Source organism: Oryzias latipes, chromosome 19 (genome assembly GCF_002234675.1).
Source record: "Oryzias latipes chromosome 19, ASM223467v1".
NCBI lineage: Eukaryota > Metazoa > Chordata > Actinopteri > Beloniformes > Adrianichthyidae > Oryzias > Oryzias latipes.
This window is the reverse complement of record NC_019877.2, coordinates 19,435,600-19,463,102: the sequence shown is the minus strand read 5'-3', so window position 1 is coordinate 19,463,102 and position 27,503 is coordinate 19,435,600. Positions and strand designations below refer to the sequence as shown.

Below are 27,503 nucleotides of genomic sequence, written 5' to 3'. Positions count from 1 at the left end.
TTCAAAAGGGAAACACAATGGCGAAATAAAAACATCATAATGAGGACGTTTGCTTTTACTCCATAAACATTAATTTAAGAATAATTTACAGCAAAAATAGTTTAATACTGTTCAAGCAAGAGAGAATAGCACTATACATTTCTAAAATGTGATCACAGTTCTTTAACTTTAAGTCCAGCTATAGTCATCTTCTGATCTTTTTTCAAAGCGGTCCCTGTGGTCTTTTAATTATGGTTATGCCATTTTTAGACAAAAATAAAATAAAACCTGTGTAAAAATACCACCAACAGGCCACACCTACTATCAGCTCAATAGTGAGCACCTGTAAGACTCAGACAGAAACTTACTTAACTCAGCCAGCTTGCATTCCCTTCCCTTCCAACCTCCAGAAGAAGCAGTCCCAGCCAAATGCTACCACAGATCAGTCCATGTCCAGCTAAGTGGATGCATCATAGACTATGGTTATTATCTTCAACCAAAAATGGATGATATATTATTATATTAATTTGTTTCTGCATTTAATTACAGGCAAAATCATCCACTAGTCAACTCAAATAAATTTGATGCCTGTGGAGTTTTGGTAGTTCAGTGTTTGAATGTCCACCCCACCTAAGATGTTCGATGACCCAAACCAACTAAACAGTTTTTTTCAACCTGTGTAGTTTTTCTAGAACGTGGTTTCTGCAGAGTTTTTTTTAAACAAACTGGACAAAATACCTCATACATTATCTCATGAACATAGAATAAAAAATGTAGTTCCTTTAAAATATCAAATGTTCTTTCAGTCTTCATATTTTGCACGTGTTCTATTGTTTAGTAATGAGTTAAAGTCCAGATAGAATACATGAAAATAAGGTCGTGAATGAACTTTTCACATTTGTGAATGTGGAATATCCCCCAAATTGCAAACGGCTCAATAACAAAAATATTTTTTTGGACAAACCATGTAATCGAAAGAACGCTTCTCCTTGTGTTGTGATTGGTACATCGTGTTCATCTCCACAGCTCATCTCGCGGAGGCTCCACATCTGCGGCGGGGCGGCGGCCTCGCGCGCTCACTGAGCGAAGCGGTGCCTATGGGGTCTGCATCCTCCACCCTTCCTGTCTCCGCCCACGGCAGACGCTGATGATCCGCGACGAGCAGACCTCCCCGCAGCAGTTGACGGGAAGCCGCCGCTCCGTCCGGGTGAAGTTTCGCGCACGCGGGGCCCTGCAGGACCGCCGACGCAGCTAAGGTGAGGAGGAGCGCGAAGCGCTCGCGCCATGAACCGCGAGTCTTTGCGATGACATCAAGGACAGTTTGGAGTTTCAGGTGTATTACTACAGCGTCCGCTTCGCTGTCGTAAACAAGCAGAAATAACGTCGAGTTTGGAAACATTCATCAATAAGTCTGCTGGTCAGCGCGCGCGCGCCACAGGAACCCAATTGGCGTTTAGTGGGGCACTCACTGTTGTGCTCCCCAGGGAGATCAGCTGTTCACCTCCTATTTTATCATCTGCAGAGGGTATGAATGCAATGCATTCTGCTGACCCCCCTCCTGTATGCAGAAGCACATTAAAACAGCTTATGAGTGTTTGCAGCCTGAGCAGCCTGGCGAAAAGAGGAAGCAGGAAGCTGCCCTGACTCTTACTGGTCAGTTAAACAAGGCCTGGTGGTTTCTCTTGACTGCTTTTGCAGCTTTAGAAGAAAACAAAACATTTAGTCATACAGAAATGTTTTCCTTTGGTGTTTCACTTAAACAAGTCAGCCAGAAATATTGGCAAATGAGACTTAATGTCAGTATTTTGGACTTATTGTCATAAAAAAAAAAGTTTTTATTCTGTGATTCATGAAACGTCAACATTTTGTCTGATTCAGCACCTTTATTACAAAAAACGCAAATTCGCTGTTTAGAATGATGCACTGTTTTTGTGGCCCGTAAGTCATTCATTTAAAACATTTACAATAACGGAATTATCGTAATTTTCTATATATAACCATTTTCATTTATTTTACTCGTAGCACTAAACAAGTTCTTTTCTAAATAAATCCCACCCTGTGTTGAAGATCCTCCTGCATGAAAGCCATGAATTAGAATGCATGAAAGCCAAAGGAAACATGGCATCTTCCACCGTGGTGTATCCTTTTTCTCCTTTACTATAGAATATAAACATGTCAACGTTGATGAAGAATCCGTTGTTTAAAAATATATGTGCATATTCTGATAATAAACCCCTCTTACCATGATTTTGCTGAGTCAGACTTGCTAAAAATCTATTGACATAACCAAAATTACTTAATCAAATGACCCTAAACTTCTTCTTTCTCTTTCGGCTTTTCCCATCAGGGGTCGCCACAGCGAATCATCCTTTTCCACCTCACTCTATCATGGACATCTTCTACCCTAACATTAGCCAACTTCATGTCCTCTGTTAAGACATCCATGTATCTCCTCTTTGGCCGTCCTCTTGCCCTCCTGCCAGGCAGCTCCATCTCCAACATCCTTCTACCAATATATCCACTATCCCTCCTCTGAACATGTCCAAACCATCTCAGTCTGGCTTCTCTGACTTTGTCGCTGACACAGGCAACATGAGCCGTCCCTCTGATGTACTCGTTCCTTATCCTAACCTGGTCACTCCTAAGGAGAACCTCAACATCTTCATCTCCGCTACCTCCATCTCAGCCTCTTGTCTCTGTCTCACTGCTACCGTCTCTAACCCATAGAGCAGAGCTGGTCTCACCACTGTCTTGTACACCTTTCCTTTGAGTCTTGCTGGCACTCTTCTGTCACACAACACTCCTGACACTTTCCTCCAACCGCTCCAACCTGCCTGCACTCGCCTCTTCACCTCTTTTCCACAATCCCCATCACACTGAACTGTTGACCCCAAGTACTTAAACTCCTGCACCTTCTTCACCTCAGTCCCCTGTAACCTAACGCTTCTACCTTGATCCCTCTCGTTCAGACACATGTATTCTGTCTTACTACGACTGACCTTCATACCTCTTCTTTCCAGAGCAAACCTCCACCTCTCTAGCTGTTCCTCCACCTGCTCTCTACTCTCACTGCAAATTACAATGTCATCCGCAAACATCATTGTCCAGGGAGATTCCTGTCTTACCTCGTCTGTCAGCCTGTCCATCAGCATAGCAAACAAAAAAGGACTCAAAGCTGATCCTTGGTGTAGTCCCACCTCCACCTTGAACTCCTCTGTCTGACCTACAGCACATCTCACCACCGTCATACTTCTCTCATACATGTCCTGAACTACTCTGACATACTTTTCTGCCACTCCAGACGACCTCATACAGTACCACAGCTCCTCCCTCGGCACCCTGTCATACGCCTTCTCTAAATCTACGAACACACAATGCAGCTCCTTCTGACCTTCTCTGTACTTTTCCATCAACATTCTCAAAGCAAAAATGGCATCAGTGGTGCTCTTACGGGGCATGAAACCATACTGCTGCTCACAAATCTCCACCTTCTTCCTAAGCCTGGCTTCCACTACTCTTTCCCACAGCTTCATTGTGTGGCTCATCAACTTTATTCCTCTATAGTTGCTGCAGTTCTGCGTGTCACCCTTGTTCTTAAAGATTGGGACTAGAACGCTTCTCCTCCATTCCTCAGGCATCTTCTCACTCTCTAAAATCCTATTGAACAACCTTGTTAGAAATTCCACTGCTGTCTCTCCTAAGCACTTCCATACCTCCACAGGTACGTCATCAGGACCAACGGCCTTTCCGCTCTTCATCCTTTTCAGAGCCTTCCTAACCTCATCCTTTCCAATCTCTGCTACTTCCTGCTCCACAACAACCACATCTTCCTCCCTTCTTTCCCTGTCATTTTCCTCGTTCATCAGCTCCTCAAAATACTCCTTCCATCTTTTCTGTACACTCTCTTGGGTTGTTAGCACCTTTCCATCTCTGTCCTTAATCACCCTTATCTGTTGCACGTCCTTCCCATCTCTGTCTCTCTGTCTGGCTAGCCTGTACAAGTCCTTCTCTCCTTCCTTTGTGTCTAACCTGTCATATAGCTCATCGTAAGCTTTCTGTTTGGCCTTTGCCACCTCTCTCTTCACTTTACGCTGCGCTTCCTTGTACTCCTGTCTACCTTCCTCAGTCCTTTCTACATCCCACTTCCTTTTAGCCAACCTCTTCCTCTGGACGCATTCCTGTACTTCCTCATTCCACCACCAAGTCTCTTTACCGTCTTTCCTCTTTCCAGATGACACACCTAGCACCTTCCTACCTGTTTCCCTGATAATCTCTGCTGTAGTTTCCCAGTCCTCTGGAAGCTCATCCTGACCACCCAGGACCTGCCTCAACTTCTGCCTAAATTCCTCACAAGTTTCTTCATTCTGTAGCTTCCACCACTTGGTCTTCTTTTCTGTTTTCCCTCTCTTCTTCTTCCTGACCTCCAGAGTCATCTTACACACCACCATGCGGTGCTGTCTGGCTACACTCTCTCCTACCACCACTTTGCAGTCATTAACCTCTCTCAAATGACCTCGTCTACATAGGATGTAGTCCACCTGAGTACTCCTACCTCCACTTCTGTATGTCACTCTATGTTCCTCTCTCTTCTGGAAGTAAGTGTTGACTACAGCCATTTCCATCCTCTTCGCAAAGTCCACCACCATCTGTCCCTCCAGATTCCTTTCCTTCACACCAAACCTGCCCATCACCTCCTCATCACCTCTGTTGCCCTCACCAACATGCCCATTAAAGTCTGCTCCAATAACAACTCTCTCTCCTCTGGGAAAACTCTCTATGACCTCATCCAACTCACTCCAGAATCTCTCCTTCACTTCTAACTCACAGCCAACCTGTGGCGCATACCCACTGACTACATTCACCATCACCCCTTCAATTTCTAACTTTAGGCTCATCATCCTGTCTGAGACTCTTTTCACCTCTAGAACACTGTTTACAAACTCCCCCTTCAGAATCACTCCTACCCCGTTTCTCTTCCTATCAACACCATGATAGAACAGTTTGTATCCTCCTCCAATACTACGTGCCTTGCTGCCCTTCCACCTTGTCTCCTGCACACACAGTACATCTACCTTCCTTCTCTCCATCATGTCTGCCAGCTCTCTGCCTTTCCCTGTCATTGTGCCAACGTTAAGAGTCCCTATTCTCAAACCTATGTTCCTGCCTTTTCCCTTCTCTCTCTGGCCACGGACCCTTCTGCCTCCCCTCTTTCTTCCACCAACAGTAGTCAAATTTCCACCGACACCCTGTAGGTTAACAGCATCGGTGGCGGTCGTTGTTAACCCGGGCCTCGACCGATCCGGTATGTCTAAAGTGTTGTGGATGATTCGCATGGTTATTTTGGCAATTTTTTACGCCGGATGCCCTTCCTGACGCAACCCTCTCTATTTATCCGGGCTTGGGACCGGCACAGAAGTTACTGGCTTGCAACCCCTGTGGCTAGATTAAATGACCCTAAACTATAAACCCTTTTTTATTCAAATCATTAACATTTTTCTTCTAAGCCAAAGAGCCACAATCGATGGATGAAGGAGCCACATGTGGCTCCAGAGCCCCAGGTTGAAGACCCCTGGTCTAATCTTTATTTAAATGTTAAATGTTAAATTCTAAAAAGAAAAAAATATAGAGCAACTTCATTTGATGCTTTTTATTTCATTTTTGGTATATTTTTGGTATGAATTATTTTCGTTTCCTTTACTTGGAGTGTCATAAGTCAGTTAAAAATGTTGTCTAAATGAGACTTAATGTCATTATTTTTTACCTTATTGTCAGAAAATAAAACAAATTAAGAGTTCTGTTCTTTAAAATAGAAGTAAAGTCACCATGTTTTGATTAATCTTAATTTTAAAATAAAAGAAATTGAACAATATTTTTGCTACTTTTTTGTTAAATAGTTTCATTAATGGGCTGTTTTTGTTGTAACGTTAATTTGACTTAATGACTCCTGATTGTGTTTAGGATTTATTTTGGTATCGACAGAAAAATGTGAAAACAGACTTAAAAAATAAAAAATTTAAGCCTAATTATAACCTAATCTAATTTGTTTTTTATACTTAAAAAATAGACAACAGTTAACATCTTGCTCAGAAGAAAAATCAAATTTTTCAAAATAAAGTGCGAGCCAATTAAAAAAGTAAAATAAAAACAAGCTAGTGATGAAGCATAAATATATAATTTTCATTTAATGCAAAAATCCGAGTTGAAATGAAGCTAAGCTCAATAAAATGACAAAATAAAACATTCAGAGGATGGGAGGAATACACACCTCTGGTCTATCGGCAGGTTGCTGATAAACCAGCGTTTGTGCAGAGTCAACACAGGAACTAAACGACTGTCTAAGACCAACAGAACACACCTGGTGAGCAGATGGCAACAGCTCAGTAACTTGTATGGCAGCATCCCTGCAAGTCTGATTATGTAATGTGACCACGCTGACACTCCGCTGTGGAGCAGAGCAGCATTTTAGAGGCTAAATAATCTGTAGAACACTGAGCTTTAAAGAGTTTAGTAAACAAAAAATCAGTACATTTAAAAGATAAGGCCCAAAAAAAAGATATGTTGAGGACCTTTAGGACCTTGGGCAACACAAAAATCCGAAATAAATCTGATTATTTCTGATTTGTGGCTAAGGTGAGGAACACGCCTGAAGCTGATTAACATTTGCACTCGCAAAGACAAGTTAAAACTCTTTTGTGCAAAGACTTTTATTTCGTCATAAGGATTTGTACAATACATAAGGTGGCAGTTAAATGTTGCCCCTTTGGCAGTGGTTTGAGGGCAGTTTAGTTCAGATGTCATCAGGGTTTGCATATGTGTCCATAAAAATAGATAAATTAGAAGATTAAATGTTCTAAACGGATAATTATGCAAAATAATTTGTAATCGAGGATAATTCTTAATTAAAACCCACTCAGGGTTTGTCTGAAGCTCTCGCACAGTAAAACTTGAGGTATTTGTGAAATTACAAGTGATATGGATCTAGATAAGATCTGTGGTTGTCACTAAGGTATCACAGCCACTCTGAAATCTAATAAGTGCAAAACGGCCCATAAACTCTTGTAAGTAGCTTTTACAGCTATGAGTGATACAGGCACATGGCAAGGTCGCCATAGCAACTCAAAAAAGCATTTCCTCCTGCTGTTTGTGAAGGTTAGGGGAAATGTCAGGTCATTCACTTAGGTGCTCCTTCCTGATCTAATGATGCATCATTCAGTTCGATGTCTGGCGTTTCTCCTGATGGATCAGAAAACTTCTCTGCTGATGCTGCGGTTTGTATCGATGTACATGACATGGTTGTTTTCATTTTCAAAAATGTTGAAAATTGTGTTGACAGACGTGGTTTTCTTCTTATATTCTTGGTCCATTTTGTTTTTTGCACTGCTAATGACAGCTATGGGGTGTTGGGGGCTGTAAGCTAGCGGCAGAGAAACAAATTTGTCGGAAGTAGGGGTAGGCTTACTCCACACCAACATCCCCTCCCACAACTCACAGGTGGATTTCTAATGTTCTCCTGCTGCTCTGCAGAAACTGTCCCTGAAAATGACACAGGTTTTTTGGGTTTTGCCTAAAAACGACAAAAGACCACTGGTAACGCTTTAAAAATAGATCAAAAGCTGATCGGAGTGGGTCTTAAAGTCGTGCAGCTTTGTTTCCGACACACAGATCTCTTTAGTTTTTCAGAACCTTTTTAATCATCTTTTGCCCTGTAGATAAATAGATACACACATTTAAATGGGTACATTTAGTGCATAAAACTCTCAGTGCAAACTGTTGTTATGCTCGTTGTCTTTTATGTCTTTTGTCGTAAAAAGTTTTTTAGGTTTAATTCTTCATATTAAAAGATAAAAGCCAAATAACAATGAAGAGAAAAGTACTTGTAATTGTTTTTGACATGGGGTTATTTACTGTTTTTTGTATTATGTTTTCATTGATGCGTTAATTCATAGTTTTGATGCCTTCAGTGTGACTCTACTATTTTCATAGTCATGAAAATAAAAACTCTTTGAATGAAAAGGTGTGTCCAAACTTTTGGTCTGTACTGTAAATATGCAGATTATGCACTTCATAGTATTCGAATTGGGTCAGGTGTGTTTAAATAAATGTATTTCCTAAACCCAACTACCATTTATGTAATTTTTGCACCAGCAACTGTTAGCCTACCTAACATTAGGAAAGAAAACTTTGCTTTCATTCTTTGTCTTTTATTTAAAGTTCCAATTTTGATGACATTTTATTAGATTTGTCTGGAACAGGATTGGTTGTGTGCTTCCAGCCATCATGAATAAAACCTGTTAATGAGGTACAGAGTGTGTGCTGGATTTTTCTGGTTCTTGTTGATGCAAGGATAGAGAACGCAGCTCTGCTCAGCCTTCAGCATATCTGGAAATGGTATTAAGTGTCTCTGAAACAACTTTGTTTGGAACATTTAGACAGAGAGCCTTTCATTCAATGGTTTTCACAGGCCCATGCTAGTCTTGTGCTGGCCAGGTTCCCATTGTGTTCTCACAGGGCACGCCTGACCTTAAATACATCAAACCTCTCACTTGTGTACTGAGGGAGTGTTAAAGTTCATCCCCTTAACTTGAAGGTCTCACTTTCCGTATAAATGAGCCTTTTCCTGGATCATCCATGTTTGTATGCTGTAGTTTCTGCTCAAAGGGAGGGCGGCGTTCTTGTTGATGTAACAATGGATTTCAATCATTTCCAGTTAGGGGCTTTTCAGAATAAAAGAACTCATACAATTGGGTCAGTTTTTTTCTTTTAATGTGGTTCTGCTCTGGACTTAAATGATTGGTTGTATTTTTTAAAAAAAAGTAGCATGTGGCTTGGATAGTTTGCACACAGTTTTTTATGCTTTAGATATTACTTTCAAATATTGGTTTTATAATATTAAACTTAACTTTAGTCAGTAGTGACCAGTTTAGGCCAAAAACTATATGCATATTTAAAAAAGAATTGATATGAAATATATATATATTTTTTTCATCTTTGATCATGTGGTCCTTTCCCAAAATGGGCAAATTAAGATTAAACAGTCATTCAATTTCCACTTTTTCTTACTTGGTGTACTTTCACACTGCACTTTTAAGAGTGGAGCAAATTGATTGGAGAAAAATAATTTTTCCTTTTTTTTTTTTTGTTTTGTTGTTATTTACAGCTTCTTTGGTGGTGTACAGGATCCTTTTGGTCCCGTAAATCTAAATTGTTTTCTTGGTGTTGTTTTTTAGGGCTTCGGGAAGGGTGACTTTTATACCATAATTTATTTTCTTTAAAAGCAATTCCTTTTATTTTTAGGCAGGAAAACGGCTTTACTTTGAAATGTTTAATGGTAAATGCCATCTGCTTGTAGTAGGGCTGCACGATATGAGTAAAAACTTGTGATATGCGATATTGGTAATTAATATTGCGATAACGATATAAATTGCGGTCAATAAACAAATAGCAAAACAACCAAAAACATCATTTCCATTTCACTGCAACAGTTTAAAAATCATACTCCAAATGACCCTTGTCGACGTAGGAGGCAAACATCAAACATAAAAGGGCTGATCTGATTGATCAACAACGTAAACGGGTCCTTATGATTTGTTAAATGCATAAAGGGATTTATTTAATTTGTTCAATATTTCAAGCTGCCATGAGTTTGTTTTAGCACATTTAAGGTAATCATTTATTGCGATTTTTGCCATCTTTTGCGGTATGCATATTGCACAGCTTGATTTCGCGATAACGATAAATTTGCGGTATATTGTGCAGGCCTAGCTTGTAGTGTTTTACCTTGATTTTATTCCCAAAGTGCTTTACAGTCCCAGTCCCATACACACAATAGCACCAACCTACAACCTCCATGAGCAATGTGGGGTTCAGTGTCTTGCCCAAGGACACTTTGACACATGGGAAAGGCAAGAGCCAAACCTGCACAACTGCCACCCGGTGATTTCATGAAAGAAGCCATCGTATTTTTAAAAAAAGGTGCCACTTTTGTTTGTTAAAATCATTAGTTATGTAAAAGCAGTTCTTGTGAGCTCATAAAAATGTATTTAAAAAAAAACTTAAGTTAAAAAAAAGGATTAATATATTAATAGCAAAAAAATACTATAATGCAATGATTTGAAAATTGAACTGTGAGCTTATAAATAGAAATGAAATCCATTAAGTCATTTGACAGTGACACCCAGATATGAGAATTTAACTAAAGCAACCATTTCTACTGAAGATAACCTTTTGAAACTGGAAGAGATGAGGACAGTTGCATGATAGAGCACAATTTGTCTCATTTTTTTTAAATTAGCATTTTAATTGACAAATAGTAATATTTCTAAGAACTTTGCAGATTTATCTCTGCTTGGGTTTAATTATTAGACGTTTAGAAAATGTGAGATCCACAATTTTATTATAAAATATCACAATGGTGCTAATGCACAAACTTGGGATTAGCACAGACACAATTTTTGTCATTGATTAGCTATGTTTTGTATTCATGTTTTTATTTTTACAAATATTGTGCAACTCCCACTGTAGTCTATTGAAAAAGACCACATGAGTGGCACATGACCACCTATGATGTCACTAAGAAAAAAACAAAGTTAAAAAACAGTTTGGGAAATGATTTTTAAAATAAATCACAGCTCTTACGTTTTCTAAAATGAGTCCAGGCTTGAGAAAGCCTTTTGGATAAGAGCCTAAACAGTTTTCTGCTGTGGAACCACATAAAAAAACATTTTGTGGAGGAAAAAAAAACCCCTTGGTCTTCACAAATATTTATCTGAAATGATAACCTCCCACTTTATCAGCGGATCGATGCAGCCTGTTAAAGTGCCTTCTTTTGTGTCTCCAGGTCTCCTCGGAGGGTGCAGCAGTTGCAGTGTCATGGGCAGGAAAAGCAGTCACATATCCTGTAAAGCTAACCCAAGAGCCTCGCCTGAGCTGCCAAACAGAAAATGACTCAGAGAAATGGAGCCAAGAGCTCGGGTGATGGCCGGCTTCTCACAGAGGCCTCCAAGGCTTTGGAGCTGTCCAAGGGCATGGAGCACCAGGAGGCGTGGGAGGCAAATGACTGCGAGTTTGAGGAGGGAGGGCAAGGACGCCAAAGCAGAAGCACCGAGGCTGCAGCCGATACTGGTCCAGATGGCGGCTGGGGATGGGTGGTGCTGGTAGCCACCATCATGGTCTTGGCCTTGACCTTGGGGTTTCCCTCTTGTGTGGGAATCTTCTACACAGACCTGCAAAATGAGTTCCATGCCACCAACAGCGAAACTTCCTGGGTGCCGTCCATCATGACGTCCGTGCTCCATGCAGGAGGTAAAGCTCGCAGAGCAGGAAATTGTTCATCCTCTGGGTTGAAAAGTAACCTCGAAGATGTCATTCTTAAAAACTGTAGCATAAATCAGCGTGGTCAAAACTTTAAACTTTAAAGACCCATTCCGATGAAAATGGTGTCTTGTATTTTTCTGATGTTTGTGAAACATAATCTTAAAATTGCATTTCTAAGTATTTCTTTATTGAAATTGTTGTGAATCAGGAGCAGATGAAAAATGCTGTTAGATAAAGCTCTGCTCCATTCTGATGCATCCACTTATAGACAACTAGATCTGTCTATGTCTTTGTTTTCCTCGTCTGAGCTGGCATCTGAATGAAAACTGTACGGTCGGATAGCTCCAATATTGCTCGCCGTTTTTGTTGCACCAGTAATGTTAGGTCAGAGGTATGAGGAACTGTAAGCTAGCGGGCGAAGCCGTAAATCAGGCATGTCAAAAGTCAGGCCTGTTGACAAATGCGGCCCGCGTTCAAATTTCCAAGGCTGTGGGCTTCTTTTATAAAATCCAGAATTTGCTGCCCCCAGCACTTTGTAAAAACTGTGTGTGCCATTTCTTCATTGTAGTTGGCTAAATGACATTTTCATATTCACCATGAAGAGGCTCAACCAGACGAGGCAAAAAATCGAATGTACAAATTGACTGTGATTTTGGTAAAAATGTATTTAGATGCATTTGTGTTTTATTGAAAGAAAAAAAATTTGACATTGCAATAACATTTTCATAAAATACGTCATTTAAATTAAATTGTATTGAAATAGTTTAAAGAATGTCAGTTGGCCTTCAAACATTTTTCACCTCACCAAATCTGCCCCTCTTGACAAAAAACAGTTTGGACACCCCTGGTGTAAACAGAGAGCTCTCAGCAGTGGGGCAGGTTTGGACTTCAAAACTAAGCTAGTGCACAGACAGGATTAATATTAATGAAACAAACGTTACTAATTCCTTGCAAAAGCTGTGAAAATGCTTGTATTTGTTGCATTTTAGCTGCACTCCAGCAGGGAAGTGTCCATTTGTTCCTGCTGTTGTTTTTCTAGGAAACTGTGAAAGCTGAGAGTGAGACATTTGGGGTGTTTTGAACTCTCTTGCTGTGTTTATGTTGGTTTAGAGCAGATTATTTCTTGAGAAACTGCAGTCTGCTCATTTCCCCCATCCTACCATGACTGATTTGAGAACAGAAACGTGGGCACCTCTTCCTGCAAGATAAAGGGTAGAATTCAAAGTAAATCTTCATTTACTAGTATCCCCATGCTGAATGGTCATTGCAACTCTTACAGATTCAGATTATTTTGGCGTCTCAGAGAAGGAGGAAAAGGATTTATTGGCCAAAGTACATCTGAGTTGACATCAAAAGGGTCTTTCTGGGCGTATGAGCTTTTTCTGGTTGATTTCTAACCCAAACTCATTAGCAAAATTGTGAAACTGTTTAGCTGAAAACTAATAAAAGCTGATGAAACATCTTCACAGCTCTGTTGGTCATTCCCAGCAGGAACATCTTCTTGGTTCTCATCCTGTGGAGGAACTATTGTTTGCCATGTAATGAGACTGTTGGTCCCTTTACTGATTTAATCTAATTAAACAAAACTCTGAGCAATAAATTATAAAAGCGCACAAAAGAACTGCTAGTTTAGCTGATATTTGTCATTTATATGTATTCTATATACTGAAATGTCTGCCAAATCTTGAAACATTGTGAATTGCAGGAATTGTTTGCCAAAAAAAGTAGATTAAAAGCAAGTATTTGAAGTGTTTTTAAAATTTAAATAAATCCAAATGTTTCTGAACACTTAAATTTTCTGCTTATAAAAAGATAAGAGGAATGTTTTGTTTATTTTGCCATGAGAAACAAAATGTAAAAAAAAAAAAAAATCCAGGAAATCACATAACTTAATGTTCATCGACCAAATCATTTTTCTTTTATAACCTCTAATTTTTAATTTTTTTTAATCTTATATACATTTTTAATATGGTATAAAAGCAGCCTTTACAAAAGGGGAAAAAAATTCCACCCGTAAGAAATTAATTTATTGTTCTGTTGCTTTTCCTAACTTTTGTCTAAACTATTATGATAATGAATTAAATTTAACCCTTTAACCCCTGAATTTATTTCCAGCTATGAAAACAAAATCACTTATTTTTGTTTTCATATTGATGCTAAATTATGGTCATTTTGGAGCCAAAGTGGTTTAATGCAAATTTGCATCGATCAGCGTCAACAGGTTAAATCTGTTGTTGATGCATTTAGGAAGATTGTTCCAAATTTGTTTCATCTTTAACTGTGGCTGAGCTTTGGCCAAATGTTTTGTTAGTGGATATGCTCCACTCAGTTGATAATTTAAAAAATACTTAATTAATTAATTAAAAAGTGTGTTGTTTTACTTGTTCAAAGTTTAACGTCCAACTTCAATCATCTTTTTCTCTGTTTTAAAAGCATTCTCAGTGGTTCTCTCTTCTCCCTGTTACTGAGAGCTCTCTGTTTACACTCTCTCCCGCTAGCTTACAGCCCCTCACAATATTGGAGCTATCCAGCCGTACAGTTTTGAGCCACATGTCAGCTCCGATGAGGAAAACAAAGACGTTCATGCGGATCTAGTCATTTCCAAGTGGACGCATCGGAATGGAGCGGAGCAGGGAGCCTGTCGCCACCAATTGCAGTCCGTTTGGACAACTACAAGTTTTTCAAACAGCATTTTTTTTTCCATTTGCTCCTGGTTATTGGGAGGGGCCTCAACTAGTCACAACTATTTGAATAAAGAAATACTTAGAAATGCTATCCTAATTTTCTTATGTCTGCCATAATCAAAGAAATGCTACAGGGACATGTGAAAAACACAATTTTTATAGAATTTTCTAACATTCAACAAAAATGCCATGTCATGGGATTTTAAACCATCGCCTATAAAAAAGTATTTTCCTGTAGGTTGATCCGGATTTGACATTTTTAGTATTATGTCTTGTAAAAATGTTTTTTTTTTTATTGCCCACATCTGTTAATTTCATTGCTATTTTTAGTCCACTGTGAGGACACCGTGTGCAGTTTAGAAGAGCTCGACAACAGTCATCAGGGCTCATGGGACCTGCATCAAGTTTCTTACTGTTTTCAGAGCTGATGCTCACATCAGAGGATTCACCACCTTTTAAAAGGGGATCAGGCGCTTTGTTGATTCGTTGTTAGGATTTTTTTAGAGCTCAAATTGTGTGCAGTATTCATGGCTTTTTTTTGGCAGGTGGGTAGACTAAAAACATAGTTTTGTCCATTTTTTGTGTTTGGGTTGGATGAAGCAAAGACGATGGATGTCTCCGTCCCACTTTAGGTTTCAGTTTTGTCATTCAGAATCCTCTGGCTGCGCTGCAGAAACAGACCCCTAGAAACAAAGTTTTTTTAAAACTTGAAACATTGTTTATTGGTAAACAAAATAAACATCTGTCAGAATGATTAAAAAAATTGTCTTGCCAAGAGTTCTTATTTAAAAAAAAATTCTAGTTACGAATACTTTTTTTTATTAAAGATTGTTTTTTTATTGAAGCGTATTCAATTCAATTAAAAAACAAACATGTTTTGAGAGATAATTCTTTTGTGTTTTTTGTTATTTTTTAAAAACTACAAAAACAAAGACATGCTGCGGACTGGCCTCATCTAATCATGAAAACTAAATGTGTCCGTGTCCTAAAGAGCTCAGAAATGACAAGATTTAGTTGAAAACCAAACAAAACTAACATGAAAAACAGAATAAAATGAGAATAAAAACATATTGAAAAGTTAGAAAAAATATTTCTTGGGGAAGAAAATGTATATTAAGTGATTTTAAAAATGATCTCAAACAATTTATCTTAAAATGTATTGGAAAAAAAAGATCTCGAAAAACGATAAGATTAAAACTTAAATCAGAAAACAAACAAAATATTGTGAAAATAAGAGACATTGCTGACCACCCCACAACGCGAGCGTCCATGGACTTTGCTGCTTTGTGCTCAATATTGTTGTAAAAAATGGTTCATTATGATCAATAATTAATATTTGTTGTGTACTTTTGCTGTGTAATGTTTAATGTAATTAGGAAGAACAAAACAGAATGGTGATATCATGACAAACCCATAAGCAGAACGGACATAGTCAAATCTTAATTCTACTTTTCAGTAGGTGAGGTTAGAAAAATTAGCATGAAAAACACAGAAAAATGAAATACATGAGTTGTTTTTTTTTTTGTTTTGCTTTATTTATGTATGGGCCTTTGCATAATTTTGCATTTGGAATAACTTTATTTACAGAAAATGAGACATTCCAGTTTTTGCAGTGTGATGTCAGACTTTATCTGTCCAGTCAGTGTATATTAGTCTGTGTTTCTGACTGATTCAAAAAAAAAAACCAAACAAAAAAGAAACCTCTTGCTTCTTTCTGTCATGCTATGAAGTTCTTGCCCAAGAAAGTAGAAAATAAACATAGTTACACCCCTGCTGGGAAACATGGTGGTGGTTGGTTAAGTCACACAAAATGACTCAAATTCAAGCTTGGAGAATGGAACGTTTGCTTTAAAAGGAACTGTCTGATAAACGTATGGCAGCGGACGCGTCACCAAGCTCTGACGATAAACGAAAAATGCCAAGCAGAAAACAAAAGTTTACAGATAAGACAGAAAAATAAGCGGACAAAATAAATCTGCAGAGCAGGCACCATACTTCTGTCATGAACCCAACAGGAAATTGTTTGGTTTAGACAAGAAATAATGCAAAAAACCAACAGAGCAAGGAAAACAAGGACCATCACCTAAATTTCATTCTGAATAAAGACTGAAATGGGTTTTTGCCTGATGCCGACATTTTTGAAGACACTTTAATCTCCAAAAGCAGCTGAGTTTGATGTAATCCTGTGAGTCAGCTGCTTTCTAACAACTCCAGAGGTACGTGGAGTACTGGGGCAGGAGGTACTGGGTGTTAGAGTCCATCTGTTCTAATGGATTCCAGAGACCAGAATGCTTTGATTTACAAAGTTAATCTGACCTGAAAGGGAAAAGAAAAAAACTTGTATCTGCCTTCTTCAAAAATTTCACATGAACAGCCATTCCCAACAGCAGGCTGCAGCTAAATATAAACCCCCTATGATTTTACACCATTGAAATATCAAGAAAAATGAAAATAACCATTCGTTATGACGGAATCCAGGTGAATTTGTCGTCCTCTCTAAATTCTGAGTTAAACATAGGTGTTTTCAGCTCGACTCGCTGAAGACTCATTTAGCAGCTGAAGGTTTCAGCTGAACGACGCGTCTCTCCTGCTTCCTAATCCTGTGCCCATTTCTCCTCTGGCATGCCTGAAACTAAGAGCATTACATCTGATCCGCAGGGCCTTTCTGCAGTGTGCTGGTGGAGAAGGTGGGCTGCAGGGCCACCGTCATGTTGGGCGGAGTCCTCAGCGGGGTTGGGATGGCCGCCAGCTCCTTCACCCGCTCCATCACCGAGCTCTACATCACTGCTGGAGTCATTACAGGTCAGTGTACAGACGGGGCTTTGTCCTTTCAGGTGACAGCAGAAGACCATGGTAACGCAGCATTTGTCTGTGCTAATGCTCACAGACTAGCTGGAAGATGACTTCAAGTCAAGTCAGAAATGATCTCCTGCTCTCTGTGGCGTAAAACATTTTCCACTGAAACACTTGAATTCTCCATTTTAGTATATTGTAACAGCCCCTGGAGCCAGAGCAGTTCAACAGATAACCACTAGGGCGCCTGTGATGTCATTTTTATCCAAGATAGAGCCACAATGGAGCTGAGAAAATGGTTTCCGTTGAATCCACTGAAAAGCAAATGTGGGCTAACCCCCAGGCCTCACTAAAAGCCGGAACAAACCAAATTTCACAGCTGCTTACTTGTCAATTAAAAGGTCACGCCTTATTTTTTGTACTTTTCAAACAATTTTAGTCCTTTTTATTACGAAAATGTAATAAGTTAAAAACTCTGTACATTATAATTGGAGTAAATGGAGCCTGTTTTGCTTTTCTGAAAAGCCCCCACTAATTCAATGAAATATTTGGTTCTGATCCATTTTTAATGCGCTTAAACCCGGAAGTTAGAGGATTACTGCTTAGAGCCGTTTCATTAAGCCGGCAGGGCTTTCAGTGATCCTCTCCAGAGTTTTTTTTTTTTTTTTTACCCTTTTGACCAAATTAACTAAATGTATTTAAAAAACAAAAAAGTATGAATTCCAGGGACAATTTAGTTTACTTTTCCTTGTGGTAAATTTAAAAAGAACAAAGAAACTAGTAGGGTTTCTGCTCTAAATATTTTCTGTTAATGTTTTTATTTTATATTTTAAAAGGACTGGACTTTCTTTCCCCAGTTGGCAGCACTTTTATTTATTTAAATGAATGAATGAATGAATGAAGGAATGAATGAATGAAGCTTTATTTAAGTAGCACTTTACAACACCTTCAGGAGTGCCAAAGTAAAAGGAAGACCAAAGAAAGTTCAAAATTAGGCAAATTAAGAATAAAATTCAAAACAGCATAAAATTACAAAAAGCAGTCAACAATAAAATACGTAAAGTTAAATAAGAATCCAATGAAAACACTTAAAAGAAAATAAAAATGTCACAGACTACTAAGCATTGAAAGCCATTCTAAAAAGTTATGTTTCTAATTGACATTTAAATTTGTTAAGATCAGATGTTAAGGTCCTGGCCACAACAAGCAGGCATTGACATTAAATCTCTAGAATTGGTGCGGACAATTAAAAGCTCAGTTAAGTAGAATTGGTGTGAGACCAAGAAAAAAAAAACAGTAAAAATTTAAACTGCCATTTCCCTTAAGACTAATCACACATATTAATGTAATGTCCACGATACAGAATATTTCTAGAGGGTCATAGGAAATGTTAACATAAAGAGATGTTTTTTAATAGAATCATTTAAACATCATGTGTTTTTTTAAATATCGCGGCTGCTATGAGGAGCTAGGTTTCTTTGTTCTGACAATCCAGCAAAAATCTCCCAGAGAAATAATCATCTAAGCCATTTTCAAACCATTTTTGTTAAAAACATGATAGCTTTCCCTGATTCTGGGTAGCTTTGTTAATCTTTTTCTCTGGAAGCCTTTGTTGCATGGCATGTGTTTGACATTGCCAACATTGGATTATATAGAACTTCAGCAACCAAAATGGTAAATAAGGTTGCAGAAGACATGGAGGAAGTGAAGAAGTTCAAAAACTTTAAGAAAATGTCTGCAGACTTGGAAAAACTCAAAAACAAAGGTGTTATGGGTTCAGGTCTGTTTTATCTTTCAGTTTCTGTTCTTAAAAGTTTAGTAAATCATAAATTGAAAAGGCTCTTTGCTGAAAACGGATTATTAGCTGTTATTAGTGCTGGGTCTAATCATTTAAATCATATTAACCTTTGCTTCGGAAATGCAATATTCATTCATCAAATCTTGGAATTGTTTTTGTTTTGAAGCCATTTCTTTCTTCAGACCCAAAAAACACTTAACTTAAATTTTAATATAATTTTACCATCAAAAATGCCACATTTGTTCAGTTTAAGTCTGTGGATATTGTTCTCATTGTCAAACTTAAATTGTTTTAAAAAGGACATTTGCAAATAAATCAACATTTAATTGAGTTGCTTTGAATCATATCAAACTGAGATGTGAACTCTTGACTGACAACCAAATTGGTTTAAGGGAGCTTTTAAGATCTTTTGTTTAAACTGTGTGAGATGACATTAGACGGAGAAGAAGGTCAGAGATCAGGGGGAACGGGGAACAAAAAGACTGGTTTGGACTAATCCAGGAAAATCTATTAGTTTGTTGTGTGATTGTCTTTGTGATTCTGAAAATGTTCATCCTCTTGATCTGCTGCAGGACTTGGTTTTTGCTTCAGCTTCCAGCCTGCCGTGACCATCCTGGGTCACTACTTTGTGCGCCGTCGGCCCTTTGCCAACGCCATGTCCTCCTCGGGGACGGCTCTTGGCATCTGCACTCTGCCGTTTCTGGGAAACTACCTCCACACGGAGTATGGCTGGAGGGGAAGCTTCCTGGTTTTGGGGGCCGTCCTCCTGAACTGCTGCGTGTGCGGAGCGGTGATGAGGCCCCTCCCATCAACCAAGCACCGTGGACAGCCATTGATGAAGCGCGGGCCTCCGCCATCAGACCAGGAAAATGAGAGGACACGAAAAGGGGGGTGCGGGAGGGTGTGGAGCTTTGTGTTGGCCTCCCTGAGGAAGCACATGGCCTTCGATCAGCTCTCCAACAACCCCCGATACTGTGTGTTCGCCATCGGCATCACCTGGATGATGCTCGGGTTTGTGGTTCCCTTGGTGTTTTTGGTTCCCTACGCCACCGCTCACAACATGGAACAGAGCCAGGCCGCCTTCCTGCTCTCCATCCTGGGAATTGTCAACATTATAGTGCGACCACCGTTTGCCATAGTCTTCAACATGCCCTGGTTCAAGGGGAGACACATCTACGTCTTTGCCTCGGCGCTGTTGGTTAACGGGCTCAGTAACAGCATCTGCTGCATCGGGTCGAGCTTCCCCGTCCTGGTGACCTATGTGGTCATCTATGGGCTCTCTATGAGCGTGGTGGGCTCCCTCATGTTTACCGTCCTCATGGATATCGTGGAGATGAGCCGCTTCCCCTCCGCTCTGGGTCTCCTCGCTGTTATGGAGAGCGTCACGCTGCTGATCGGACCTCCTCTGACGGGTAAGGAGTAGAAGGGATTAGGAGGACCAATGAGGTGACGGGGAGGTAAAAAACCAAATCCAAGGAAAAACAAGCACCTTCATTAATTCATAAGTGTCTTTCCTTAGCAAAAAGTAGTACATTTGAAGTTTATTTTATCAAGTATACCTGAGTATAACAAGCATGTACATGTACTGGAAGTATACAGTAAACCCTTGTTTATCGCGGGGGTTACGTTCCAAAAAGAACCCGTGATAGGCAAAATCCGTGAAGTAGAAACCTCTATTTTTTTTAACAATTATTATACAATTAAATACTCTGTTATACATTGAAAAGAAGAACAAACCATTTTACAGGCTCAAACATTTGTTTCACAAATCAAAGTACTTTAAAAACGTTTTTTTTTTCAACAAATAACTTCTGTACAGTACTGTCAAATAATAATTTTAATCATCAATGTGAACAGAAGGCTTCAAATCGCGGAGATTAGCCCCGCCCACCGCGACCCGAGAGTAATTGAATTAAACGGGAGAAAATTTAAAATGATCATGAAAAAAATACAAAGTACAAACGGACAAATAGTGGCTCAGGTGTATTTCAATGCTCTTCAGTCTGAGAAGCTGCAGTGTTTTCTCCTTCTCAAGCCCGCGGTGCAGCTGTGTGTGTTTGTTCGGGAGAAGAACATAGTGATTGACAGTTGGTGTCGCTCTTTTTCTATGGGTTTTAGAGAAACAGGAAATTGCAAGATGATTTGCATGTACGTAATTTGGAAAGCTGATTTACGTACGTGTACATATTAAACTGCAACATTATTGACGCGCAGGTAGAGAAGAAGCGGAGTGACTTTTTTAGCCAATCAGAATGCAGAACACAATGCACGATGCAAATCCGTGAAGTAGCGAAACCGTGAAAAGTAAACCGTGATATAGCAAGGGATCACTGTACTAAGTTAATACTTCTTTAGACTAAATTTTAACATTTTAAATTTATAAAATACAGACGGTATATAAAAAGTTCACTTCTAGTATACTGCCTCACTTTTAGTGTAGACAAAGTATACTTGTAGTACTCTTAAACAGTGTCAAGTGTTTCCAAATTTTGGGTGTGCTTTTCCCACACTTGAAAAGGGCTGAGCGTCCAATGTTGGAGATTGATTTACTCAGAGTGCCACTTGAGATGAATTTCCAAACTTTAATGAATTTTCGTTTTGATCAGTCAGAAATCAATAAGTAAAAACCTTAAACACACACAATAACAGTAAATATTTACACGTTCAAATTCCACACACATTAACAACAAACATGTAAGTAATTTAAAGTGCCTCAGTTAATTAGCAACCACACTCATTTACTTTAAATACGTTCTTATTTAAGTTCATGTATCAAGTCCAAATTTATTCAAGAATTGCTTTAAAATTTAATCAGTTAGCGAGTAATTAAATTCATAAACTTCCCACTATAAATTTACAAAAGTTACAAAGCACACCGACAAAATAAACATCTACCGGTAAGTCCTTAATGCTGGATATTCCCACTGGTACCTGAAGTACACACAAACAAGTGATCGCACAATTCTAGCTTTTACTTTGAGGTTTGATGCCTCCTGATGATGTAAAGCTGTGCTGTTGCAGGTGTCTGCCAATACAAGTGTTGCAACAATTAGAAACAAGTGACTTTACCGTACAGAAAATAGGAAATAAGCGTTTGCATGCTCTCTTTGTGTGGTTTAACTTTGCACTCCAGCTTCTTCCTCTCACATTTTCAAAACCTTCCTGGTGGGCTGACTGCTGTTTCTGAATTATTCATAGCAGGGTTTTTAGCTTGGCTGTGACGCTGCGAAGGCCTGGAAACCCATCAAAAAACAGCTTTAGAATGAGTATATAGAAGTCATTTAATACCTATTTCCCTTTTTTAAATTTGCCCATTTCTGCTTTACTTGTCTTTTTTGTTCATAATGTCTTAATTCCTTTTCTAAAAACTATGACATGATAAATATAATATAAAATAATTATTTATCATCTTTTTGTTGTTGTACCAGTTTCAGTAAAGTTAAAGACAGAAAAAAAAACGTATTATAACAATTAATTATTGTTAAATTCACTTTTTGTTTTACATTAAAGGCTAAGCAATATCATTTTTATGTGGAAGTGCATGACCTCTTAAATTTAAACGTGTTGCTATAAGAAACCTTTTTAAAAATAACTGGAGCCAATGCCGGGGCTTGGAGTGGAAAAGGTTGCGATAATGACAGATTACATTCTGTAAATGCTAAATTTAATGATGGATTGGGATCAAACTTGAATTTCTCTTTTTTTTTGCAAAACAATAAATGATTAAGCCTGCGTCAGATGCAAATCGGGGAAACCTGTTCCTTAAAAACGCTTTTTTCTGATTGCATTAAAAAAAACTAATAGACGCTATTAGCCCCCTTTGTTTATCAGGACAGCTTCAGTTCTCGTCAATGTGGTTTTGATGTCCTCCTCGGCTTTTTTTAATCTGCCAGTCTAGATCTTCAGGACAGCTTTGTCTTTAATTGTCATCTTAGTTGAGAGATGAACAGCAGCCGCATGTTCTTGGTTGAGTTGTGCTGATGCGCAGCGTGTGAAGGAAGCGTTTGTGTGTGCGTGCCTCCCCTTGGGAGGAGCGAGCAGCCGTCGTGTAAAGGGCAGAGGCATCATTTCAGGGCTCGCATGACAGTTGTCCTTTGCATGTTTACCTCTCCTGGAAGCGAGCGGTGATGTAACCATAGAGGCAAGTCACAACAGGATCGGTTTACCCTCTGGGGACAGCAGCCTTGCAGTTCCTGGTCATTAAGAACATGAAGAAGATTACCTCCGTTTATGGTTTTGTTTGGAGTTAGTCCCTCAGAAGTAGTTTAAATGGACCCCCCCGCCCCCATGAAGAAGCTCACTGCACGGTCGCTTATCCACCTGTTGCAGGAAACTCATGTAGATGTTTTTTTTTTCTTCACTTTGAAACTTCTTTCCAGAAAACTTTGTCCTTCTGTCACTTCAGTTTTCTCTGAGTCTGAAGAAATTAGCTGTTTTGGTGTGCATGCATATTTATTTATTTTTTATCATCTCACATCACATCTGATAATTCTGAAAATAATTTAGGATGAAAAATATGGAAGTTGAATTTATTTTAATGGATACGTGCATATTAAAAAAAACAACAACCACATACTTATTTTAAATTCAAGCAAAAATGTCAAACTATTTGAAAATATTTCATAGTTGCTCAAGGATTTGGCAACAAAAAAATCCAAGTTGGGAGAACTGGTTAAGTTTTAGTTGCAGACCTGCAAGAGCATCTGCATGACTGCTGACACTAGGAAGATGAGCATGAAGGTGAAAGGGCACGAGAACATTTGAAGACAACAAACTTCTAAAACCTGAAACGGCCTGGGGGAATTCAAATAGCTCTTTAGTCTACAAACATTTCATGGTGATTTCTCTCTGATTTCTGTTTTAAGAAAGTTTGTCGCTCATATTTGACGAATGGTGGCATAGAAACATCCACAATATATTCCAGCTACATGATGAAATAGTTTGGATATTAGTTTTCGATCTCACCAGCAGATGGCAGCATACATCCGTGTTAAGGAGTCGCTGCTGTTGAAGCATTATGTCCACCAAAACATTTTAAATGTTTTAAATAGAATTGGGCATGAACATAATCCGTTCTACTGCAGAAAAAACTTCAGTTGTTCTATTTGATTTTAAAATAAACTAATTTATGTTCAATGTGAATTTACATTAAATTTGGATCATTTTGGCTTTTATTCGTTAGGTAAATGGCTCAAATTTAAAAGGGAAATGAAAACATAAGTACAGAAGTAATGTGTTCTGTGGTCCCCTTGGTCTGCAGTATATTCCACATAATGTTCATTTTAAGGAAAAGGTTCTGTGTGAAGGTAAAAATGTGTCTAAAAGAACGCACCCTTCATAGTTCTGGGTCCTTATGAGTGTACACAAATAAAAGGAAAAAAATAGATGCAAATATAATTTTTTTTTAAATAATTAAAACAAAAAAACTAAATTAGATTAATATTATATATTTTTTACACAATGTTACATATTAGCTGCTCTTGACTTTCCATGCTGCACAAAAAAGGAACTAACAGTACAAAGTGTGCACATGTGAAAATGACATTCTCCTGTTACTGTCATATAAGGGAATCATATACAGTTTCATGATAGATAAATGCTTTTAAACATGAATACATATAAATCCACTATCTGCTTCACTTTTCTTCTTTTTCCTTTTTTTTTCTGTTTTAAACGTTTAATTTCTAAAATCATTGATGTTTTTGTAAGATGCTGAACATGTTTATCCTCTCTGCAGGCGTGCTGGTGGATAACACCGGGGAGTACTCTTATGTCTTTATTGCCTGCAGCACCATCGTTGCCTCGTCTGCCTTGTTCCTCATGGCGTCATTCTTCTTCCTGGACAAAAAGGAGAGGGCGGCATCGCAGCAGGGCAAGCCCTTCGCCCAGCCCGACCCCACCCGGCCCGCCGCAGCGGACGCCTCCCCCGGCTGCATTTACAGCGGCGTCCCCACAGAGGGAGGCAAAAACAAGGGCTCCCCCAACGGGGCGGAGTACATCACCAACGTCTGAACCTGCTCGCCATCACCTTTCCCACAGTTGCACTTTGGGTCAGTTTGAACGTTAGTGGTGCTAACTCGGTAGAAAAACACGTTTGCACCGTTTGACCAAAGTTATTTACCAAAATGAAAAATCGTGCACTTAAAAAAACAATGTGGTTGAACCGTTTTTCTGCTGCTGGTCTTATGCGTTCCATCACTCAAACCATCGCATAAAAGAAGTGACTGCAGACGGCTGCTGACATGGTAAATTATGAGTGAGTCATGAAGAATGACAGAAACAAGACCGAAACGAATAATTTCTTGCCAATTAGTTGAGATGCACAATCTATAGAAAAAAAAACTTTTGAACCTTTTTGAAAGCTTTTATTTAAACATTTTAGTAACAATTTTTGAAGGTTTGATTTCTTCATATAGATGAAGAATCATTCAACTGTGAGATTCTCATATAGATCCGAAACGTAACCTCAAACTGTTAATCTATCTAAAGTACAGCAGTTATTTGGTCTTTTTGGAACCGTTCATTCTAAAAGGTATAAAAGACTTTTTTGTTTAATGGAATTTTGTCACTTGGGTTCCGATTTAAAAACAAAAAAAGATAGCCAGAGACGAGTGCAGAGCGTGAACAAAAAAAAACCCCCAGTGGCTCAGTCGAATGTTTTACTTTACTCTAAACATCACATCAGAGTCCTCAGCGTGTCAGAAATACAATCCAGTCAGGGTTGATTCTGTTCAAAGACCTGAAGAAGTAAAAAATGCAAATTGTGTTTTTTATCCACGTTCTGGAGTAGATGCCGATGTTTTTTTAGCTGAATTATCGCCTATAAAAGTGAGAATAAATACAAAAGGATAATAAGAACCTATGTACTTTGTGGTTGGAGATGATTTTCCTGCAAACATCTTTGATGATGAATTTAAAAAGTGTTTGATGTTATCCAGACATTTAAAGAGCAAAACCGAACACATTCTCTGATCTGGTATTCTGGTATTGAAAGCAAAGCATCAAACTGTTGAGCTGCCTCTGAAATGAACTCAAATTTAAAGAGTTTTTGAACTACATAAAGTAAAAAAAATGTTTTTCAAAGGAGGAAAAAGTTTTCCTTTTGATTTGTTGGGATATGTTGTTGGTTTTGGTCTTGCATTTTGTTTGTTCAGAAGAAAGCCTCAAGATATTTGGAAATCCGCTGCAGTTAGGAGTTGTTTTTTTTTGTTTTTCTTTTTTGTGAGTGATGTTAAAACTGTTTTTGTCCACTTTTCTGAGACGCAGTCATTTTGTATGCACAGCACGTTGACGTTTCTACATTTGACCCACGTTGAGCTGCCTTAGATCATTGCTGATGCTCGTTAAACCGTTCACTGTCGTGTAGACGCTGAAAATGTTCCGCTGTAAATCAGAGATGCTCTTACTCCACTTCTCACTCGACAGCAACAGTGCCTTTTCTCAAAGCTGATGTGTTTCTAGAAAAAAAAAGAGCCATATGCGCAGGATCATATCACTCCCTCTCAGGGTCGCAGGTAGTTTTATATCCTGGGTGAGGTGTGTGCAGCAATCCCTGCGAGACGGTTAGCATTATCCAAGTTTGATGACACTGAAGCTGCCTGTATCTTAAGCTCCAAAAATGATCGATTCACTGTAAGCAATGCTGGTTAAATAAAGCCAGAAGTGACTTTGTCAGGTGTTGTAGTGGATGGAGTAAAGAAACAAGTTAACCAGCATGTTATTTACGTCAAATGATTTGCTGTCAAATGTTAGCACTTTTCATTTTGTGGGCCAAAATATATCTTTATTACAGATTATTTATGCATTGTGATTGGGGGGGAATAAATGTTTAGATATTACATTTGTCTGAGGTTTTTTTTTTCTTTCTTTCAAATCAAGTCCATTACTTTGTAAGACATCAACTATAGTGACATTTGTATGGAGAGAAATTAGACTCAGTCAGATTTGTGCGTGCGTAATTCTTGATTTGTGCGTAAATTAGGATTTGTGTATGCATATTCTTGCTTTGTGCGTGCGTAAATTAGGATTTGTGCATAAATTTGGATTTGTGCGTGATTTGTTACTCACATAATACGTTTTGTGTATAGGTTAAAAAAAACATAAAATGAAAAAAATACAAAATGCAATTTACGTATGCACAAATTAAGATTACAACAGCTTGAAACTACTTACACACACACATCTTTAAAAAACACGCACGAACCCCTTGTTACGCACACACGAAGCCAAAGTTACGCACGGATCTACCGTGAGACTGTTTTCACTTCTCACAAATTCGTCCGTAAGTGCTGCGTTTAAATACCAGTGGAATGCTCGGTCATTAGAATTTTCCTATCAGCCTTCCCTTCTAAACGCATTTCCTTTAGTGGGTGTAGCAGGGCTTAAAAAAACTTTAAAGGAAAATAAAAATTATCTGAGAATATGACGTTCACTTTTAAACGCTAATATATATATTAAAAGTATATTATTCTCCGAGACACCGAATTGATACAAAATGTGTAACAGGAACGACCAGTAGGGGGGACTGTTTTTATTCTTCCGGAAAAATAAAAGGCAGTCAGACTGAGAGAGTCACGGGAAGAATGGCGGCCCATCTCGGTGGTCAGCGCCCCGAAGTAAGTAGCTTCTATGTTCAACACTAACAAACTTCTGTCTTCATGTTTTGATTGAGTCATTGTCTGGATACGTTTAGAAGGGAAGGCTGATAGGAAAATTCTAATGACCGAGCATTCCACTGGTATTTAAACGCAGCACTTACGGACGAATTTGTGAGACGTGAAAACAGTCTCACGTGCGTAACTTTGGCTTCGTGTGTGCATAACAAGGGATTCGTGCGTGTTTTTTAAAGATGTGTGTGTGTAAGTAGTTTCAAGCTGTTGTAATCTTAATTTATGCATACGTAAATTGCATTTTGTATTTTTTTCATTTTATATTTT

At 38.7% G+C, this 27,503-nt stretch overlaps 1 protein-coding gene across 2 annotated transcripts; it reads left to right on the top strand.

Annotated features, from left to right (window-relative positions):
- Positions 1-349: 349 nt before the first annotated feature.
- On the top strand, positions 350-26,405 carry slc16a5 (solute carrier family 16 member 5). Of its 2 annotated transcripts, XM_004080661.4 has the most exons (6): positions 350-461; positions 1,006-1,235; positions 10,817-11,280; positions 16,635-16,778; positions 19,140-19,979; positions 24,305-26,405. In XM_004080661.4, exons 3-6 carry the CDS (start codon positions 10,920-10,922, stop codon positions 24,577-24,579), a joined length of 1,620 nt encoding a protein of 539 aa, XP_004080709.2. In that variant the 5' UTR covers positions 350-461; positions 1,006-1,235; positions 10,817-10,919; the 3' UTR covers positions 24,580-26,405. The 2 variants fall into 2 exon arrangements, with proteins under 2 accessions (XP_004080709.2, XP_020567614.1); XM_020711955.2 differs by lacking the exons at positions 350-461; positions 1,006-1,235 and adding an exon at positions 6,687-7,247.
- The last annotated feature ends 1,098 nt before the right edge of the window (positions 26,406-27,503 follow it).

Excerpts from the sequence above, each read along its gene's own strand:
- slc16a5 (XM_004080661.4), top strand. The coding sequence starts at position 10,920 with ATGACTCAGAGAAATGGAGCCAAGAGCTCGGGTGATGGCCGGCTTCTC. Across the intron at positions 11,281-16,634 it reads GTCCGTGCTCCATGCAGGAG|GGCCTTTCTGCAGTGTGCTG; the intron begins GTAAAGCTCGCA and ends TCTGATCCGCAG. Across the intron at positions 16,779-19,139 it reads CACTGCTGGAGTCATTACAG|GACTTGGTTTTTGCTTCAGC; the intron begins GTCAGTGTACAG and ends GATCTGCTGCAG.